Consider the following 21,941-nt stretch of genomic DNA (forward strand, 5'->3'; position numbering starts at 1 on the left):
AGGGAAGACATCCCTGATCATTCCACACAGAATTAAGTATTTCCTCCTCTATTTTTTCCCAATACCTGCATCACTTCTATATTATAAAAGCATTCCATGTAGTCACACATAACACATCTCAAGTCCTATATAAAGCTCCAGTTGCATAAATCAAAGCCTAGATTTATATCCTACATGATAGGCATTCTGAAATACGAAAAGAAAAACAAAAGAACATTCCTAATTACACCTTTCCTTTTAGACAGTGTCTTTGAAATACAACTCCTACATTTAATAAATTTGTAAACTAGGATTTTTTTTCCTTCCTAATAGAAAACTCACTCAACTGGCTTAAATCCAGTGGTACCGAGTTGAGGCTAAAGATTTGCTTCTTTCTGCATGCCTAAAGCTTCCCATCTCTGTCACAATTATATTAAGTTTATGAGATAGATGCTTCTTATCACCAATATCAGCACCCTCATTTTCTATACTCTACTCATTTTTTATAAGATAATAAGGGCAAGATGCAGTGAAATATTCAGATATTATTCAAACCCTTTCTTACTGGCAAAGATGATAATACAGTTGAAACTGAATTCTCAACTGCAATTCCTTGCAATACCTTTCACCTTTGTAGCCCTGGGATGTGGATGCAGTGCACTGGTGTTTAGTAGGTGCTTATTAAGTCTATGTTGGTGAATGACAGATTGGGAGGCAAGTGACACAAGGCATTTGAGATCCCTGAGCCCCTTTTAATTATCCATGACAGAGAGGCAGGGAGGGACGCATAGCATACGTAAACCATTTTGCACATTATATGGGTGGAAGAGATGTTGTACAAGCCAGATTAAAATCCCAGGACTGATGCCTCCCAGGTTTGGGACCTTGGACTTTTTTGACTAACTCTTACCCTCAATGTTTCATACTAAAATGATCACAGTGTTGTTACTCTCAAATTCTTTCTTACAACAGTCACACCTTCCACCTTCCTTCAGCCATCCTCTTTCATGGTCATACCCTGAACTGTGTCGTTACTAATCACTTGATCTTCTGTAAGTTCAGTTTCAAATATCTCACCATCTACGCCCAGCTTTCCAGCTCCTTTTCTCCAATAATAGATTCTAACAACCTTTGACTTCATAGGGAACTTCAATCCATTGATCCTACATCTTTTTATCGCCCTTCATCTCCTTCATGTCCTCATTGCATTTCTTACCTAACTTAAACTCAGTAGTCAATCATTTTAATAACTTTCTTGCATCCATCTTCAGCTTTTCTGCCCCTACTCTGCAAACCTCACACTTGCTGGTTATGATCAAATCTGGGCCTGCTCCCCACCTACACCCAAGCAGCTGGACATGGATGGAGAAAAAAATGTACAACATGGCTACTTGCTTCAAGTGAATCCTTAATGCTGCAGGTCAGTAACACCCCTCTCTAGTTCATTCACTCTCCCACAGTCCTAGAGAACTATTTTATACCATCTTCTCTCTTTCCAAACCTCACTGACTTCCTTCCCCATCCTCAATCTTTCAGCTTTTTACTTTACTGAGCAGATAGAAGCAATTCAATCAAAGGGAAATCCCACCAAAGCATATCAACCAACAGTGCCTGTACACATCGTTCTGTTACTGTTGGTGAGATATATATGTACATATGTATGTGCAGACACATGCATATATGTGACTGTATGCACATAGACTGTTACTGTGTCTATTGTATATCCATTCTGTATTCATACACCTATTACTGTGAATGAACTAGCAAGGTTTATAACAAAGACAAACTCTATATGAACTCAACTCTGTTCCTTCCTGCTTACCCAAGGGTATCAATCCAGCTCACACCTCTCTCTCCCACGTTGCTGATTTTTCCCTAAGCCCTGAATCCTTCCTACTAGCATACAAATACACTATCTCTGCTACCATCTTAAGAAAGTAATCTTCTTTTGGCCTCACTTTCTGTTCTACCGTTTAACTTTTATATTTCGCTTTATAGAAAAGGTCTGTACTCTATGGACAAACCAATGTAACTTAGCAATAAAAAAAGCATTTGCAGTCCTAGGAGTCAGACAGACTTGACCAGAGTCTTAATCTTGTTTTTATTATTTTCTAGCTGTGAACTTGGTTGGGTAAGGGTCTTCCTACCTCTCAGTTTCCTCATCTGTAAGATGGGAAAGGTAATCCTCACCTCCTAAGTTTGTTCTAAAGAGAGAACACTGTAACATCTACAAAGCACTGATCATAGCATCTGCCATGTGACTTGCGCTCCACCAGTGGCATCTCTAATTTCAGAGCAAAGAGCTCAACGAAGAAAAACAAAAATCAAAAGAAATGGGGGGAAGCAAGAGGCTATACTTCCCCATCTCTCAGGTTTTAGGATTTTCTTCAAGACTCAGAAGGAAAAGGGGTTATCAGTGTCAACTGGTTTTAAAACCAAGAATCAATTTTTCTTTTCGGTTTTTGTTTGTAACCGTGCTGTTGTGTACGTCTAGGCTTCAAAGGTAATAGAAAGCTGCAAGTAACATAAGATAGTTACATCAAAATTATATTCTTAAGTAACTCTCCTCAAATTTAAAACTAGGTAAGCTGGTTTAAAAAAAAGAACACATTTTCAGTATATTCTATGAAATTTGAACAGAGTTTCAGGTTAGTCATAGGTTTGTGCTTAAATGTGTCTTTTATCTAGAGACCAGCAGTGCCTGTCAGAATATCTGGATTTATCTGGTTTCAGGTTGCCTCATTTATTTCAGTTTTGCTACAGATTCTAGAATGAGAACTTGCTAATATGCCTTTGTATTTTTTTTAAGATATATGCTTGCTTGCTTGCTTATTTATTTATTTTAATTTATTTTGCTTAGGTATTTAGTGGAGTGGAGGAAGACAAGGATAAAGCCTTCCTATTGCATTTCAAATGTTTTTGGACATCTTTTTGTACTATGAAATCTTGTGCCTTTTCCTATCTATGGTACCTCAGAAATCAAATTCTTAAAAATAATGCTGTGTAGGAGTCTCTGAGAGAAGAGATTGTATCCCAGAAGCTCTGTGTGGGTAACTGAGGACACATTTGCAGATTTCAGCCCAATCTGGTTTAATTTTTTTTTAAAGCTGTATCATGGGAAAATTGCTTTCTTAAGGCTAGAAATGTGAAAGGGAGAGAGAAAGGGAAACCAGCTCTGTCCAGCACCTTCTAGCATTCCACCTGCTGAGGGAGGCTGTATGTAAGCCCCTCACTCAATCTCGGGAGTCAGCTCCTATGAAGAGCTGCTTTTGGCAGCTCAAAGAAGATAGGTCCGCCATCTGGTATTGCTATGGTGTTGCATGGCAGTTACAAGTGCCGGATTTGGGGTTGGGGCAATTGGGATTTGAATTCTGCTTGTAGCAATTACAATTGAGACCGCAGAGCAGTAACTTGGATCTGTGGAGTAGGGAGAATTATTTTAAAGTTCAGCCCCATCACACACCATGATTTCCATCCGTCCACCTTCACCTTCATTCTTTTTTTTTTTCTTTTGGCGTCCCTGGGTGAGCACGAATCACTTCATTCTTTATATCAGTAAATGAACTTTCCTCCAACTTAATGCTGCTAGGTGTCTCCCATACAGAAATTCTGAAGCAGCCACTAACAGCAGCCTTGGGCACATTAAACCTCCCTGAGCCTCAGTTTTTTACATAGAGATTTCATGGGGATTAAATGAGAAATGCTGGACATGACACCTGATGTAGAATTCAAATATAAAGGATGGCTATGATTATGGTTAGCACCTCAGAATTTAAATATACACCACTGCACACCTATAGTTTATTTCTGTCTGCTCAGGAGGATTTCAGCAGCAAATTAAGACAGCAATTATTTGATTACATTGCATCTGGTTGTTTGGAAGAAAACTTGTTTTCCCATAAAAGGAAGCGAATTACCAAGGCAAATCACAGACTATAAACAATATGAAAATATAGCTATGATAAAAAGAAAGTGTTCCTGCTGTTTTTATACAGCAGAATATCGCTGGTATGAGGGACTATTTGCAAACACCCCCAAAATAGATTTTGTTTACAATTAATTCTTGTTGTCAGGATAGAAAGCACCATCTCAACCAGAGATTTTACCACAGTCCCTTAAGCTTTTTGGAGGAAATATACATTATACTGATCTAATAAAATAATATACTAACCTCAGGCTTTATTCACAATATATAAAACAATTCCAGACTACTAGGGGAAAGCATATAAAGTCAGTTGTGATGACCATTTTCCATGCTCTCTTTCACTAGCAACAACTCCCATTGCTTGTGTTGTTACAAAAAAAACCCCAAAAAACAAAAAACAAAAAACAAACAAACAAAAAGTACAGTGGATAATTAAAGTAATTTTCTCCATAATATACCAAAGATAGGAGCAAAATTCATTTACTTTTGCTCTTTATCTTTTCTAATAATTGCCTTTCTCCAGTCCATCCTTCATTTAGATTTGTCCTAAGAACTAAACATAGTCAAATGAAAATAACAAAAGTAGAAAGGAATGCACAGTTAAGAACCTGAGCAAAAATATAAAAAGCTAATTTTTCAAAAGACAGAAATTCACCATATGTTTAGAATGCCTGGGTTAAAGTTTTCAAACAGCTACTCTGAGCCTTAAGTTTCCTGAAATTGCCCCAAAAGCCACCATGGAAAAAGCAAAAAAAAAAAAGGAGGAGTAGGGAGGAACATCTTACACCCAATTCCCACTTCAATAAAAGTGTCACTTTTAAAGATTCTGTATGGTAGCTTTGACCTAGGACTTCATTTACAGCCTGAAGACTCAGAGAGGAGACTGAATCATGAAATCATGAGAGCTCCCTACTTCCCAGGATGCTCTGATTTTATAAATCAAGTTGGCAAACTTCCTAGCATAAAGGTTCGCTGCAAGCTTCCATCCAGCATCACAGTTTACGGGGCTTCAGTAAGGGGTTTGTTTTTGTCCATTTAGCCTGTGCCTTCACACCACGGGTGCACAGTCATTTCATAAGCAGAGGATTCCAACCCAGACCCAACACATCTTTGATTCTATGCTGCTCAGTCTTATATAGTGATAATGCTGATGCTGCAGTCCTATTCAGCCTTTTTGGGGTTTTTTTGACCATCAGTATCCAAATGCTTTAACAACTTTCTAAATGACCAGACTTAGCCTTTCTCTTCTTGGACGGAGTTACCTTTCCTTAAGACATTCTCTGGACGTTCACTTAAGCTCAGATAAAATCTGTCTTAACAACCGACGGCTAATAAAGCAACACGGTCACTTGACACGTGTCCTATAGTTTGCTATTCAATGTCCTATGAGTTTCACTGCTCCTGTTATACAGTTGAGGTACCCGAGTGTTGGAGAGGGTACATGATGAATCAAAGCCAGTTTCCCCACTTCTGTCCACATTTTCTTTTATCCTTTCTTGTAAGGTTTAATTTGCCCTTTTCTGTTTCTGTCATTTGTTTCTACTATACTAGCCAGAGATAGATAGATTGTATATATTATATATATGTACACGTGTGTGTGTATATGTGTGTGTGTGTATACACACATATATATATATATATATATATATATATAGTCAGTTGCCCTCAGCATGAGAGAGAATCCTACTGTGATAATTTTACATGGTGGGGTAAGGAAGATAGAGAAAAGATAACTTCTTGAGTGCCTACCACGCACCAGGCATTGCACTAGATGCTAGGGTTACAGGAGAACAGGACAGAGTTCCTAGCTCCCGACCCCGTCAAGCAAATACTTACACGTGTGCACACTGCTATGGTGGAAACACAGTGCTGGACAATGAGGAAGACATGGGCTCCTTCTGCTGGGGTGGTGCTGGGAGGCCCTTCCAAGGAAAGCCCATTAAAGCCTGACTCAAGCAAGGAGCGGCGGGAAGAGTCCACCAGTGCAGCGGCTCGAGGGGGCGGCAGACTGGCCTACTGTAAGAATGGTTAGAAGGCCATGTGACAGCACTATGGATGGACCAGTGCCCTCAGAAAGGGGCAGGAGAGGTGAGCACACCAAGGGAACTATAGGAATGTGTTACGTGGTGCCTTTTTCCTTTCTCTAAAGTCAGGAAGTGTGTGTGCGATTAGTCCAGAGTGGAACCAGTGAGAAGCAGCTTGACATTTGTTTGGATAGTGGGCAAGATCAGCTCCAACAGATCCATATTCCCCCAGTTTCTTCTTCTAGGTCCAAACATACTATTTGTACAACGAACAAAAAGAGCCTAGAGGTGAAGTGCGCAGATATTAATGAGATGAGCGAACAGGACGGCGTGACCTTGGCTTAATCCCCCCAGTACTGCCATGAGGGAAGCTTCCTCGTTCTCCTTTTACAGATTAGTGTTCTGAGGTATAAAGAGGTTAAAACACTCACCCAAGAGTGCCCTAACAGGAAGGCACGAAACTAAGGTTTTTATCCAGGTAAGTCTGAGGCTGTTAGAAAACTCAACCAGATTTACACTGTCACTCACAGGGTGCATCCATTTTTAACAAAGTATCAAATAAAAATGACATTTTCATTTATTTTACATTTCATATTTTATTGCTTTACATTTTACTTCTTCAAAATTTTACATTTAATTCCTTTCAAATAAAATTAACATGGTATTCCTTTCATTCTTTAAAATTTCACATTTTATTTCTTTATTCCTTTAAAATGTGGTGTTATGAATTTATTCATTCATTCCACAAATGCTTACTGAGACATCCTGTCTGTTCAGCACTGGGTAGTTACTGAAAAAGAGTTATGCATGAGATTGACAAGCTACATCAGGAACCCTTAAAGTTAAAATAATAATAATGACACTACTTTGGGAATCATTATAAAAGGACACCACAGATACCATTATAAACCATCTTTAAAATTGACTACTGATCATCTAAGGCTATCATTTGACTTCTGATTTTGCACACACACTTTCGTAAGACAAAGATTTGCATGGAGGGGAACACTGAAGAAGAGTTTAAAAAGGAAGATGTTGGTTCCTGGAGTAAGCACAATCATTCTCACTGGAAATTATGGAACTAATTAAATGAGAAATGAAATGGTTGCTAATGATCTTAAGATTCTCTTAAGCCATCCTAGATACAACTTTTATGACTCCATCAGCCAGCTAGTATGTTACAGTCAACAGATGCAATAAAGTTTTCAGAATCTCCTCCTCTCTCAGCAAAGATATAAAATCTGGTTAAATTTCCTGATCTCCCAAGTTCAGATTAGGATCTCCCTCTCTATCCTCATATCAATTTATACTTCTCCACCACACAAGATTGAAATTGCCCGTTTGTTAGTCTCATCTCTCCCTAAACGATATGCTCCCTGAAAACATGGACCATATGTTTCTTGTTCACAGGTGAGTCCCTGGAACTGCGTGCAGCCTCAGGTGCATGGTAGGTGCTTGATATAGATTCTAGAAGAAGTGGACGAGTCAACCATTGCAGAGATGCTTAGGAACCCAACACACACAAAAGCAAAGGCATGGCAAGGTCCCGGGGCCTGGCATGTACTCGCATGGCCAGAAGGTAAAAACAGAATTCTGTATAAGCAACTAAGGCTAGACCACACTCTGCCTCTTAAAGGAGGTCATTCTGATGAAGGGATGGCACGATCTTGGTCTAAAACTAGATTGCACAGCACGATGTGTTTTTGTTATTTTGTCTGAGTAAAAGGATGCAGATAATGGAAGGTTTGAAGGGCCTGCAGTTTCCAATCCATGAGGTCTGTGCACACTGTGAATCACTTCCCCGGCAGATTGTGGAGAAGTCCTAGAAAATCGTTAGCCTGAGGACTCTGTGAATCAGGATTTCAGTTCTTTGCATACGGATGATATTTTTTATATTTTTTACCCACTTCACTTGGACAATCCTATGAAACACAAAAAGGTGCCTTATGGAAGGCAGGTTCTCAGTAAGTGTAAAGCAATCAGATCTTTCCAAACAAATAAGTATTTCACATTGCTGGGTATACAAAGGCCTGAAAATGGCCTTTAAGATATTGAAAGTATCACACAACATACTGATCACTTATCATTAGTCATTACTGTTCCAGACCACAGGATTGTCTATCCTGAAAAGCCAAGCATCACTGCTCATTTTCCAAGGCATGCTCTCCTTATCCAAAGAGAAATGAGCATCGTGCCAGTTCACTGCAGCTTGACAAGCTGTACAACCCTACACAGGTATCCTTCTGCTTAAAGGAAAAAAAAAAAAAGATATTTCACCTAGTTGGCTAGAAAGCAAATTAAGGAAAATGAAATCCTATTTTCCATTCATGTTACAGGGTGAATTTGCAGGCACGTGCCCTTAGGAAAATTTCTCCATCTGAATAATTGAATGCTTAAAGCTGTAAGGAAATGTGCCACGATGCCTGACCAGTGCTTGTGCCTCTCTTTGTCCACCAGCTCTTTTTCTGTTAAGGGCTTGGCGACACTGCTCCAAGTCTAGAGAATTCCCTTGGTTTTGATTTTATGCTTCTGCCACACTCTAACAGGCATGTGCCCCGTTTCCCTTATCCCAGTCACTAGAATTTCTCTGCTGTTCCAAGACTCTCTTCACAGAACAATCACCATTACCAGAGCCCAGCTCTCCTTTTCTCTGTATAGCAACCCAGCAGTGTTGATCTGCTGTCTACAGTATTGCCTAAAATAGAAAATAATCCCATTTGCAGCAAAAATAATGCCATTTGCAGCAACATGGGTGGACCTAGAGATCGTCATTCTAAGTGAAGTTAGCCAGAAAGAGAAAGAAAAATACCATATGATATCACTCATATGTGCAATCTAAACAAACAAACAAAAAAGACAAATGAACTTATTTACAAAACAGAAACAGACTCACAGACATAGAAAACAATCTTAGGATTATTGGGGAAAGAGGGTGGGAAGGGATAAATTTGAGAGTTTAAGATTTACAAATGTTAGCTACTACATATGAAAATAGGTTTTTGAAAAAGTTTCCTCCGTTAAAAAAAAAAAAGAATAAATATGGCCCAACAACAGCAAAGAAGAATCTACAGCAGCCTGAAAATCTCTTAAGATTGCACTATGTTATGTATAAAGATAGGGTCGCCTCCCATTTTCATCCACGTAACTAGTTCACAATCACATTCTATCCCATATGTTCAGAATAAAAGGTCGCTATAAATGGGGGTGTGGAAGTTATTGGAACTTTCTGCTCTGGGATGGGAATGATGAATAAAAGTAGAAAAGTATGAATTTCTTCACATAGCGCAGCGTTTGAGTGGGTCACACAGTAGCAGCCCCGTTAGCTCTTATTTCCTTTTGAAGTCACACAGGACAGCTACTCACAGTGCGAAGCAAAATGTCTTGTTTTCATTTCTGGAGCGTTTTGAATGATCTTATTGTCGTGGGTGCACTCAATAACCACTTTCTGTCACCACGAAGGGGAAGACTCCTTAGGCCGAGACTCAGAAAAGGTTATTCTAATGCTGCTGTGACCGAATATATAATTTAAATTGTACTCTAACTTTTCAATTCTACCACGAATTATCCTGGGTTCCGAAAAGCCACGCGTTGGAAACAAGGTGAAGGGAAAAGCCATTATTAATGACTTCCATTAAGGAATCGCTCGGGGGAAGAAAAGAGTTACTGGAATCGAGGCCTCTGGAAGGGTTTGCTTTTCTGTTTATTCAGATTCAATTAAAATGAAGAGCTTGAATTTCCTCTTGAAAAGCCACTTCTAGATGTTTTTGTTTGCCTGTTTGTTTTTAATCGGCATAGAATCAACAGACTGGACAAAGTGTCCAAGAGAACTACCAGACAGCACCAGGTAAGTTACTTACAGGAAGCCTGTCTCTCGTCACGCCGGTATTCCCGGAGGTCTTCGCCATTCTATACCAACCCTTCCGGCTGCTGCACACGCACTTTATACGTAACAGCCCCATCAGTCCTCGTGACAACTCTGTGAGCGTGTACCGTTGTTACCGTCTCCATTTCCCAGGTGAAGAAACTGAGACACGGAAGTAAAGTCATTTTCCTGTGATCAAAGCTAGGCAGTGAGTTCCTCTTCCTAGAATAAACTTTGTTTTCAAAAAAATTAAAAAAAAACTAAAAGGACTGATGCTTCAATTCCACCTCCAAAAAAAAAAAAAAAAAAGGCTTACTTGGGGATCAAAGGATGTGGATCCCATTTCCCAAGTGCTAAAGATGGCCATCTCTAATAGATTTCTAAAAGGTACATGTGTTGTATCTTTGCTTTTACTGGAAATTTATTGCAGTAATACTAATCAATGCTGAGAAGGGGGTGGGTAGTGGTGTTGTGATTTTTCTCTTCTGAAACACAATCAATAAACCATAGTTCCGTTTAAAAAAAAAAAAAAGCTAGGGATTTACACTCAAGCAGTCTGGGCTCCAACACCCAGGCTCTTAGCCACCATGTCATGATGCCTCTGGCGTTAAAGAATGACCACTTCTTTGGGAGGGAGGGGGAAGGGAGAGCAAGTCATTTGGCAGGAAGATTGGGAAGGCAGCCTGGTCAGTCTCGCCCCACACGTAGCGTGCTAGCAGGGCTCCTCCCCTATTGTGGCTATTTGCTCAACTTTGCAGCACTTGTCTGAATCCTAAGTCCCTCCTTGGGTTGCTCCTTAAACCCTGGCCCCACCCCAGCTTCAATTTGCTCCTGCTTGGGTGAACCAACTAAAAGGAAAGCACAGGAGACTTCCCTGCTGGTAAGTGTTTTCCTTGGTTCCCTGGGGCTAGCGTCTCAGGGCAGGTGCTAAGAGCAGAGCATCTTAAGGTGAGAATTCCAATTTGTGTGTAAAGTGCTTAGCGCAGGGCCAGAAGAACTCAGTGCAAGTTAGGAAATGCCATTATCCTTATCAATCACATCATCACTGCTCTCCAGTTCTTCTGTTCAGGGATAATGTAATGGTAGATCCAAGACAGTGGCACCTAGGACTGTAACAGAACTCTGTGGTGGGCATTTAGCTTCCTTCTTTGAGAAATATTGATGGAGTGCCTCCACTTTTGCCAGGTCCTATGCCTGGTATCATGATGAAGGTGACAGATGCAGTTCCCATCTTCACAGAGCTTGCAGCGTAACCTTAGAGAAACAGCTAAATAAGCAAGTAATACAGTATTACCGGTACCACAGTAAAGGAAAATAGGGTCCTACAGGGCAAAGACCAGAAGGGCCTAATCTAGATATGGTGGCTAGAAAGGCTCGCCAGAAAAAGTAACCCCTAGATTGGGACCTGCAGTATTTGGGTAATCAAAGAAGGTGGGGGAAAAATTTCGGGCAACGGGAACATCACGTACAAAACGGAAGAAGCAAGTGCATAACAGCATTTGGGACCTGAAAGAAATAGCGTATAGTGAGATGAAAAATGCCAGGGGCGGGATGGCAACACAAGAGGCTAGAGACAGAATCAGAGGTCATTTCATGAAGAGCTGTGACTCATGGGAAGGAGCGACATGGTCAGGCTCACGTTTTCTCATCATTTTTGCAGCAGGAAGAACAGACCCAAGGAGACGACACCAGATGTGGGTGGGGAGGGCAACTTCAGCTTTTATGCGGCAGTCTCTCAGAGCAATGCCGGCGGCCTGGGCCAGACTGGCATCAGTGGAGATGGGAAGAAATGCATGGACTTGAGACGGATGAAGGAAAAGAACCAACAGGATTTGGAGACTGGAGAAGTGGTTAGGGAGAAAGAGGGGCCACTCAGGTTTCGTTCTTCCCTGGGCAACAGGGCAACTACGCAACTAATGAAGCCATTTGCTGAGATAAGGAACTCAAGGAGAGAAGAGGTTTGAGAAACATATATCACAAGTTACATGCATCAGCGTAGTTCAAAGAATCAAATAATATAACAGTGGAATAGCCAGGAACAACCTTCCCACCCCACACGGTACTGCCTCCCAGTCAGCAGGATCCAGAGCACATCTTGGTAGGTTCCCTGCACCCTGATGCTAGCCCAGACTAGCGACAAGAACAGCAGTAGAATACTAGATAGCTCTTGAAAGGCTGGAAAGAAAAACAGGGGCCTCTTGTACGGCTTGTTGTATCACTAGAATCAGCTTGAACAATGGCGAGAAGAGATCCCAGTTGCTATCTGTCCATATGATGAGTATGAAAAAAACAAGAAAATGATGCCCCTTGCCCCTAAAACATAAAGCATTTCAATCTGTCAAAGCAAATTAAAAATAGACTTCCCGCGAAGATTTCTTGTGAGAAATTCTGAACTTGAATCTGATCAAGCCTCTAGAATCAGGTGTTAAGCTCAAACAAATTTACAGAATATATAGAGGTCGGAAAAAAATGTGTTAATGACAGCACAGAGATCATAGAGATGGATGAGCAAAGCCCAGAATACCAGGCTTTTGCTGTGATAAACAACTGAGCTTCTTCTAACAAATAAATCGAAAAAGAAAAGAAAGAAAGAGGGAGAGAGAGAGAAGAAGGGAGAAAGAAAAGGAGGGAGGGAAAGATTAGAAGAGACTGAAAATATGCATTTTGCTGCTTTCTGGTATATGTTCTATGCATTCTTTTAATTTTGAAAGAGAAAAGAAATAGTAAATCAGAGATTATGCATGGACCTCATTTGACTCTTGATTCAAACAAGCCAACTTTAAAAAAATAGCGTGAGAAAATCAAAGAAGCTTGAACACCACCTAGACATTAAAAGATATTAAAGGATTGTTAATTTTGTACGTGATAATGGTGTTGTGACGCTTTTTAAAATTCATTTGCTTTTAGAAACATATAGGATTAGTATTGGTGGATGAGTGAATTGATTGATGTATGAAATTTTCTTCAAAATAACCCAGTGCAGACAGAAAAGAAAGTAAGTAGAAATACATACGAAACAAGATTAGTCTTGTAATGATTATTGTAATTTTTGGAGCTGGGTGTCTCTACATTTGGATGCATTCGAAAATCTCTGTACAAAAATGTTTTAGCTGACTTGCCAAGAAATGCAGTATCTGAGGAAAGCTGTAGCAAAGACCAAAGAAAAAGAGCAACAGTCAGCTATGATGCAGAAACTGAGCACTGCTTCTCAATTTCTGAAGAATTGTTTTCAGTGCATTGGACTGGCACTCTCTCCTATGCACAGTCACTCCTCTCCCTGGTTGGTGTTTGGAGATGTTCCGAATGGAGCTTTGTGGCACATTCTCAGCTATTTCCACTTCTAATTCCTTTGATATGATCCAAACCTCATTAGGCTGTCGGAGACATTTGGTCTTCTCTTTCCATGGTGTATATATATATATATATATATATATATATATATATATATATATATTCTTAACATATTGAGGCACTTGGGGGCAATCACAGAGATCGCCCCTTTCTGCCCACGTACTGGTACTTTTCTTGCTGCCAAGTCCATTCAGGGATGCCACGGACCTAGGAAGAAACTACCCGAATCATCTCCTACAAGGAATTGTGCTCAGGCAGTAGGTCTTGCTTGGCATGAGAGTGGAAACAGTATAATAGGGTATTTTACTAACATGCTTACATCACGGTTATGTTGAGCCTAGTGGTCAGAGCACAGCATCTTAAAGAGATTAGACAAAAATGGTACCCATCATCCCTGCCCATCATCAGCATCATCACCATCCGATATCTGCCCCAGTAGAGGTCTAAACTGACTTCATGATGAAGCCTTAGACTGAGATTGTGTTCTGCATTTAAATAATAAATTAAGAAGCTCAAGTCTTAAGAACACTCCCTTTGGGATACAAAGTCACCTGATCCACAACTATTAAAAAGTGTCTTTTGTACGAAAATCACTGAAAAAAAAGTAATACGATGCCTTGAGAATATTCTACATATAAAGACAGAAGAGAATATTTACTGACAAGTCTTGATCATGGCATGGAGAGAAAGGACTTGAAAGCAGAAATAATGAAAGCAAGAGGAAAAGAGAGCATTTAAGATGGAAAAGACAGAAAAACATCACAGAAAGAGGAGGGGGGTGTGGTGAAAACCAAACCGCCACCGTTTTGCCTTCACTGTTGTGTGGCTCCATCGTGAATGTACTAACATCACATTTCTATGGGTCATGAAAATTGAAGTTGTTGTTGGTAACTTTTCAAGGACTCAGGAGAAAGAGAGCTGGAATCATTCAAGACAGATGCCTTCCCTCCTGTTTTCCTTTAAAAAACACACCCTGTTTTTTGGTGGGGTGGTAATTAGGTTTATTTATTTATTCTTAATGGAGGTACTGGGGATTAAACCCAGGACCTCATAAATGCTAGGCATGCACTCTACCACTGACCTATATACCCTCCCCTCCTAAAAACACACCCTCTTATTGAAAGTTTTAAAAGCAACGTTGGGTAAGTTGACTTTAAAGTGGCCAGAACCACACATTCCCTCCCAGCGTAAGGTCATGCAGCCGAACTCTAAATGAGAAATCATTTCTGGATCTACTTTTCTCTAACACCCCAACTCAATCAACCATCTTAAAGATTCCACACTGTGTACATAAATTAGAGACTTTTGTGGAAACAACCCTTTAAATTTAAGGAAACCGAGTAAAGGGGAAAAAAAGTTAAAAAAAAAAAAAGAGCCGCACATTTAAGCAGTAATCCATTGAAAAGGCGGTGAATCGGCATCTCTGTCTACAATTTACAGAACTCAAGGTTTATGTTTTTGGATCTTATGACAAACTCCCTACTTGTAGCCACGTTATCACAGTTTTATTAGAGGCAAATGCCTTTGAATCTGAATGCTTTCAGGCATTTGTTTGAAGCAACTCATTCAGGAGTAGAATTAAAGAAATGTGCATAATCTTCTCCAACCAAGAACAACCTTCCCGCTCTCTAGGGCATGGGGAGGTGGCTCTGAATAAGAGGTTCATTTATTTCCCTGCACTTGTGATTTTCTTCCTAAATGGTGTGACTAGCGCTTCAGTATCTGGTTCAATATCAGAACTTCTCTTTTCCAAATTACTTAGCTTGCACTTCGCTTACAGGTGGCTCAAGCAGGCTTTCTCTCATGTTTATGGCATTGCCTTCTACATAGCACCGGAAGAGAAAAGAGACGTAATTATTTAGCTAGTCGGGTGCGAAAGGAGGAAAAGTACCTTCTCGTTATTTTAAAGCAATTAAAATACTTTGAGAGGCAATCCTAGGACAGACATTTCTTTTTGATGTTCCTATAGCATGCACATTTTCTTGGTTGCTGGTAAGTGAATCATAATCTGTAGTATCTCACATACTGTATTTTGGTGTGTAAGCCATGTGGACAAACACATTTCTTACTGTGCTATTGAACACACACAAACACCTGTTGACTTTAACTGTTCATTGTTCTGCATTAATTAAACAGTTAAGATTACCTGATATTGACCATCAATTTCAGGTTCACATGAAGATTAAATGGGGCAAGAATCCAACCCGTTAATAACTGACAGGTCTCCCAATTTCCCCTTGGAAAATGTGGAAGAACATTAGGCAAACAGAGGAAGAGGTCTCTCCCCATGACTGTCAACCACCATATGCAATGTATTCATTTCTTGCTGTTCATTTCATATTATGATGTGGACCCAGGCCAAGTGACTCTGTATTATCCTTTGGTTATTAGAAGAGTCTGATTAATTGGAGTTAATTCCTTGGCTCTAAGAAGTTTGTCAGTATCTACTAAATCTGTATTTTTCCTATAGATATTTTTATTACCCAGGGGAAGTTGAGTTCCACGGAGAAGAGCATCTGTTGGTTGGCTGGGCTTTTTGAGGATGGGGTGGGTGTGTTCCAGGGGACCAGGCTGCCCCTTCGGATCTGGCAGGCCGGCAGTGGCCCCAGCCCTCCGCACCCTCGGCAATGCATGCAGTGGCTTGGTGCTCGCAGTCGGTTGACTGGCAAGGCTCGGAGCATCGCTGCATACGGTCAACTCCCTGCTTTAGAGCACCTCCCACAGTTTTGGCCCATTAACCCGACCACAACAGCTTGATGAATTAATGCTTATCTAGGCACAGTTGGCAGCTTCTAATTAAATAATTATGGATAAGCAGCTGCACAGAGGCTGTTATGCACCCTAGAAAGCCAGCTGTGTGTTTTTTCAGTCCTCAGACAGAGGAAGAGTTAACACATAGCTCTGGATGTTGGGTGCAAAGGCCAAGTGTATCATACGCAATATATGTGCCGTGCAACACCAAGTTGCTGGATGTTTGTGCTAGCCTGTCCACGGAGTGATGGAGAGCTAGCTGTTCCTTGGCTGCTCTCAGCCAACCAACACAGAAGGAAGCAATCATATGATCAGGAGGACAGAGTGTTATATGGATGAGACTTTGATGAACACAGAAATGTCACTGAGCTAGCAGGCAGATTCTCTCAGGTCTGGATCTCACTGAGATAAGCAAGTGGTTAGAAATCTAGTGTGATCTTTTTGAGGGGGTATGGGTATGGCTGGTATGTTTGATTTGACTGAAGCTTCTTAAGATGCTGTTTTCAAATATTAGAAATTGGAGAACAAGGTAAATATCACAAACCTAGATTTAAACTCTAAAATACATTTTTTTTCCTCAAAAAGTCAGAAGATATTTGTCCTGCAGAATCACAGATAAGGTCAGATTCCTTTCTAGAAAGCTAAAAACCTAGTCTTATCTCTAAACCAGGGAAAAACTGACCAGAAGGAAGAGAGCAGAATTTGGCGACTAAGCTCCAAGATACAGGAAGGTAGAGATCATCGATAAAGACCATCGATGGGGATGTTGGACCGAATAACAGAGCTTGTTACAACACATCGGCATGCTGCTGAACTGACAGCTGATTTGATTTTCCTCCACAGGCTGTTCTTTCTACACCATCCATGTGTCTCCACTTCTCAAAACCGACTGTGTGAGAAGCCAGGACAGAACAACTTGGCTGCCCACTGGCCTTGTCACCAAGGTTCCCAGCACCATCTCCAAATGAATAGACACAACTGGAGGCGAAAATCAGCCCAAGAAAGTCAGTCATATCTTTATATTTGAAGACAATTAGGTACTTTTAATCCTCAAAATTTATGGGTTTCCCTTAAAATAAGAAGAGAGGAAAACTGGAAGCATGTTTCATATGGAATTCACTTTCCCCCAACTCCCAGACCTGCTGAAAAGCAGCAGATAATCCAGCATGAAACTTTGCAGACTGAGTTACTGTTCCCCTTTCAAAGATCAATGGCTAATAGTTTATTTAGAATAATGCCATTTCTTTAAAACAAGGCATCCGGTACAGTAAACCGTCATTTAAATAAGTGGGAACTCTTCCTTAAAAAGCTTCGGTACAATTGTTTCCTTTTTTCCCCCTCTTCTGGTTCCCTTTGATGTCAGTGATTCCATCACCTCAGCTCTCTGAAGATGACTGCCTGTGACTGACAATTCTCAAGGATCTCATTCGTTTTAGATGAATCCTAAATGAAGGTCAGCTTAATTAAGTCTGCTGTGCACCTCAAGTCTCAGAACACAATGCTAAGGAATCGAATCACAGCTCTGTGAAGCCTATGAAAACACATTTCCGAGGTGGGGGTGGGGGTGGCAGGGAAAGGGGGGTCTTTCATCAGTCTACACTGCCATCTAGCCAAGATCACGTCATTCCGTGCAACCCTCATTTCTGCGTTCAACGCCCCTGATGACAGCCAGTCTTCAGCAACCAGCTTACTACACCCTGAAGTTCAGATGAAAGACTAAACAGCAGCATTTGATCCACCAAGCCAAGCAGCCTCCCGTGGACCAACAGTCACGTTCTCATCATCACCTTATCTCCACAATTCAAGTGTCTGGCAAACAGACATGCATGTCTGTATTCATTCCACACACCACCTACGCCAACATCATGTGCATCTTGTGCCTTTACATATTCTGTGACTTTACTGGAAAAACAAAAGTTGCTTTAGGTAAAATGTGAGAGCTGATTATAACCGAATCCTCTAGCTATATGTCAAGGGTTAAAAACACCCCAAAATAGTACTCTTTCGACGTTGACTGAACATGCAGACCATATACATCTGTTAAGAGAATCCACACGTAGGTAAAATAAAAAGAACCCTTTGCACTTACGGTAGAAGACGTACTCGGTGTAACTTGACCAGACCTTGTCATCTGTATATTGGTTGACGAAAGATGCTGTCACTGAGGAGTTACAGGCCACCATGTGGAATCCACACTCTGACAACATATCAAAAGCCCTTTCCAGATGCTTGAATTTGAGATAAAATCTGGAGGTGTATCTTTCTGGGGCTCGGTCAGGGTCTCTGCTCTCATTCAAAGTTTCTCCAAAGACCTCTTTTGCCAAGGAAATCCTTCCACAAACCAAAATCCGAGGAACTCTCCGAAACTTGGCGTCTGCCTGCCCCTCTCTGCCCATGGTGCAGGAACCCCTGTACCCCACGGTAATGAAACCCCACTTGCGGTCGGCAGGGAGCAGCGAGGAAGGGGGGCAGATTCTCGTGTCGCTTCCTTGGGAGGCGTCTTCAAAGTCACTATGGCAGAATTCATCTGGGCTTTGCTTGATTTCATCGGGGGTCAGGAGTTTGACCAAGTCTGGGAGCTGGAAGTACTCAGCTTCCCTTTTCAGTCTTCCCCTCTCTGGAAAGTGATCAGGCAGGACCACCTGCCTGTCCCTGAGATAGTCCAGAATGTAACGGAACAAGAATCCATCTCTGTCAATGAAAAACCTTCCCTTGGAGTCCTTGGCTAGATCGTTAGCTGTGTCTCTCTTTGGGGAAAACATTTTCCACAGGAGGGAATGAGGGATGCTTACTAACGTGGAATGGCGAGTGAAATAAACTTGACCCCCCACATTCAGCTCCACGACCTCAGGGAAGGAGTTGGGAACGGCAGCCCCTTGTTCTCGAGGGTAATAGCGACTACAGTTTCCACTCAGAGCCATGGTCCTTGCTTCTTCTTCTTCTTCTTCTATTTGGATGTGAAGGTGCAAGCCAGTGGAGTCACAGCCTGAGCCTTTGCATCAACTTGTAAGGGAGGGCGAGGACACTAACTTGTTAAAAACGACCTCCTCTTGCCCCAGGTTTTCCCCCAAGAAAGCAGAATTGCCAAGAGTCCATAGGTGAAGGGATGCTGCATAAGTAGTTTAAACCCCGGCAGGTGGTGAGCTATTACTTCATGGAAGATAATCAACTCAGCTCCATCTGATCTTCCCCAAGCTCAGCGGGCTAGGCAGGCCAGGTCCCCAGCTACTGAGAGGTCTGTCTGAAGGAAAAGAGAGAAAATTATTTCCTCAATCCCAGCATGAGTCAGAAAAAGAGAGACCGCTGGAGAGAGGAGAGGGAGGGAGAGAGAGGGAGGGAGGCAGGATGGGAGGGAGGGAGGGAGAGATTATTTTACATAAGCAGCCCTGGAATGACTGATTTCAGCCATTCTTCAACTAAATTGTAGCTGCTCTCAAGCTATTCTGTGTCTACAAATTTATCCATATCCCTCAGTCTTCCAGCATTTAGTGTGAAAACCATTTCTATTTTTATTTCTGCATTAAAAAGGAATATGCAATTTGCAACTGCTAAAAGGGATTTTTTTTTTTCCCCAGCTGGACAGGAAAAGCAATAAGCCTCAGAACTTACCTTAATGAATGCTGGACACACAGCTCTTGTGGAGAGATACCCATTTGCAAAGCAGTCGGAATCCACAGTCACACACACAGTCTCGGAGCTTGTCAGATCCCAAAGAGGTAAAGGACAGAGGTATCAGTGAAAAGTGCCAGAGAGATGTGCTCTTAAAAATAATTTTTTACATATATAAATATTTATATAAATGTATATTTGCGTCTACGTATGTATAGAGTCACTCTCTATCTCAAGTTAAAACAAGTCACAAAAAAGTTAAACCGTGATGAGAAGTGGTTGGATTGAAGCAGCAGAGCAGAGAAAAACACTCAACCAAAGCGTCTCCAGGAAAAAAAAAATTAAACCTTTGGAAAGAATCCTTAACACAGAAGAGAGTTGTAAGAGGTACCGGGACTTAGAAGCTTTTCAGAAAGCCCAGCAGCAGAAAGAAAGACGGCGGTGCCCTGCTGGGGTCCCAGGCAGCCACCCCGCCTGCCGGCAAGGGCAGGCGGGCTCCCATGTTCCCAGCCGGGCGGCAGCCGCGGCCGCCGCAGCGCGGAGATGCCGGCGGGGGGCTCGGCTCCGGCTTCTCCGGCGGCGGAGCTGGGTGGTTCCACGGTTCCCGGTGCAGTTCGGATGCTGTTGTCTCAGCAGTGCAGGCAGGAGCCCATCCAGGGAAGTGACTATTACATCATCTTAAAGGAATATGGCTTGGAGAAAGCGGAGGCGGCTCGGAGTCACGTCCTCCTCGGTGGCAGGTCGCCGGGGCGGCACGGGCGACGCCGCGCGCCGGCCGTGGGCGCGCGACTCCCGGGCGCTCGGGGCTTGGGGCGGGGACGCGGCGCCGCGCGGCCACGTCCCTCCCCGTCCCGGCCGGGAGTCTGGAGTTTCCGAGGGCCTTTGCTCTGCCCTTTCCTCTCGTCGTTAGACCTCCGCCGCCGCCGCCACCAAACCCCAGAAGCAACCCCCACCCCCCAGCCCAGCAGTGTGAGGAACACAGAGATTTCTCATTAAAAAAAAATTAACAAACCCTTTGCTCGAGCACTGAATTTTTGCCGAAGGGCAAATTTTCCCTCTAATGATGCCAAAAAAAAAAAAAAAAGGCACACTCAATGACCCCAATGTGGCTTTTTGTTCTTCAATCAAAGAAGATGAAATTATGTTCTCGCTAATGCCCTCCTGTTTTTTTTCCTTCTTCTCCATCCCTCTGCCACCCACACCCCAGCAAATAAATAAATAATAAATAGACAAATACATACATGCATACATACAGTCTCTCTGGAATTAATGATGCTCTTTCGAAAGAATACGCGAAGCACTGGTACCCTCGGAAAACCCAGGGTTTATATCAGTAAGTCAGTGTCTTAGCTTCCCTGGAAGAAGCTGTTACCTGCAACCTTTTGCTGGGGCTGTTTCCTCACTCAGCGTCTCTTTGGATGTGCCCCTGCCCCCTCCCATCTCATCCCAAGAGGATGCTGGTGGAAGACACGCCTGCTAAGAGACATTTTACTCTTGTCCCAGAGGGTTCCCTTAAGTGCATCATTAGAGTTTCAGGAAGGCATTTCCAGGGCAACCTAATCCACTAACAAAGTGCTTCCAGTTGATCCTGCCAGTCAGTAATGGCCCAGCCAACGGCTTACAGTAAGTCAGCCATTTCCCCTTTAAAACACCAATGTCTTAGGACTCACATTCCTCATGAGACATAGTACTTCATCTACAAATAATATATGTAAGGCACCCTCCGTTCCAAACAATTGCTATTTTTTTAAAAAGTGAAAACCAAAAACGGAGAGGGAAGTATACATTAGATACATTTCATGGGAGACGTGTTTATTGCCAACTCTTGCCCCAAGAATTAGCTTGAAGACAGACTCAGCAGAAGCATAAATTAATTTCTAATTTAACAGTCTTTTCTTTCACGAAGTATCAGGTTACTGAACATATTCGGAGTATTAGCTAACACTCCAACACCTGATTATATTTGACTTTGTTTTCTTTAACTAATGTGTTAACCTGTTTCGGCCTCAAACATTGGGATTTTAACGCTGGACCGATCAAGGAAATGTTTATTATTTGACGCGCTCATATTGCCATCTAGTGTCCAAAAGCTATTGGTGCAGCTCTGTATCTGGCCACTTACCTGAGCCAGAAGTTAGGTTTTTCCTTTATTTTAAAGGTTTTATAGTGGTTTGAGTATAACCGGAAATACTCCGTTCACTGAGATGACAAAGTAAGTATTTAGTTTCCCATCTAGTCAAGGGAAAAATAAGTCTGAATCTATACCAGTTAAGTAGTGGGTTTGGTTGTAGTTAAGAGCAAATTGTTTTATGTCTAACAGAGTGGGCCAGTACCCCATGATGATAGCTCTGGAGACTGGATATTAAAATAGTTTGGGGACAGTCTGGAAGGAAGTGGAGAGTGGGAGAAAGAAAAAACACAGCCTTTTAAAGCTAAAAGG

The 21,941-nt window shown here is 41.8% G+C and overlaps 1 protein-coding gene across 1 annotated transcript in view; it reads right to left on the minus strand.

The window, feature by feature from the left end:
• KCTD16 (potassium channel tetramerization domain containing 16) overlaps positions 1-18,875 on the minus strand; it is a 233,019-nt gene extending 214,144 nt beyond the window's left edge. The window contains exon 1 of the mRNA XM_006204502.4: positions 17,982-18,875. Coding sequence (XP_006204564.1) covers positions 17,982-18,813 — 832 coding nt within the window. The 5' untranslated portion in view covers positions 18,814-18,875. The remainder of the gene's footprint in view (positions 1-17,981) is intronic.
• Between the last annotated feature and the right edge of the window lie 3,066 nt (positions 18,876-21,941).

This window comes from Vicugna pacos, chromosome 3 (assembly GCF_048564905.1).
Source record: "Vicugna pacos chromosome 3, VicPac4, whole genome shotgun sequence".
NCBI lineage: Eukaryota > Metazoa > Chordata > Mammalia > Artiodactyla > Camelidae > Vicugna > Vicugna pacos.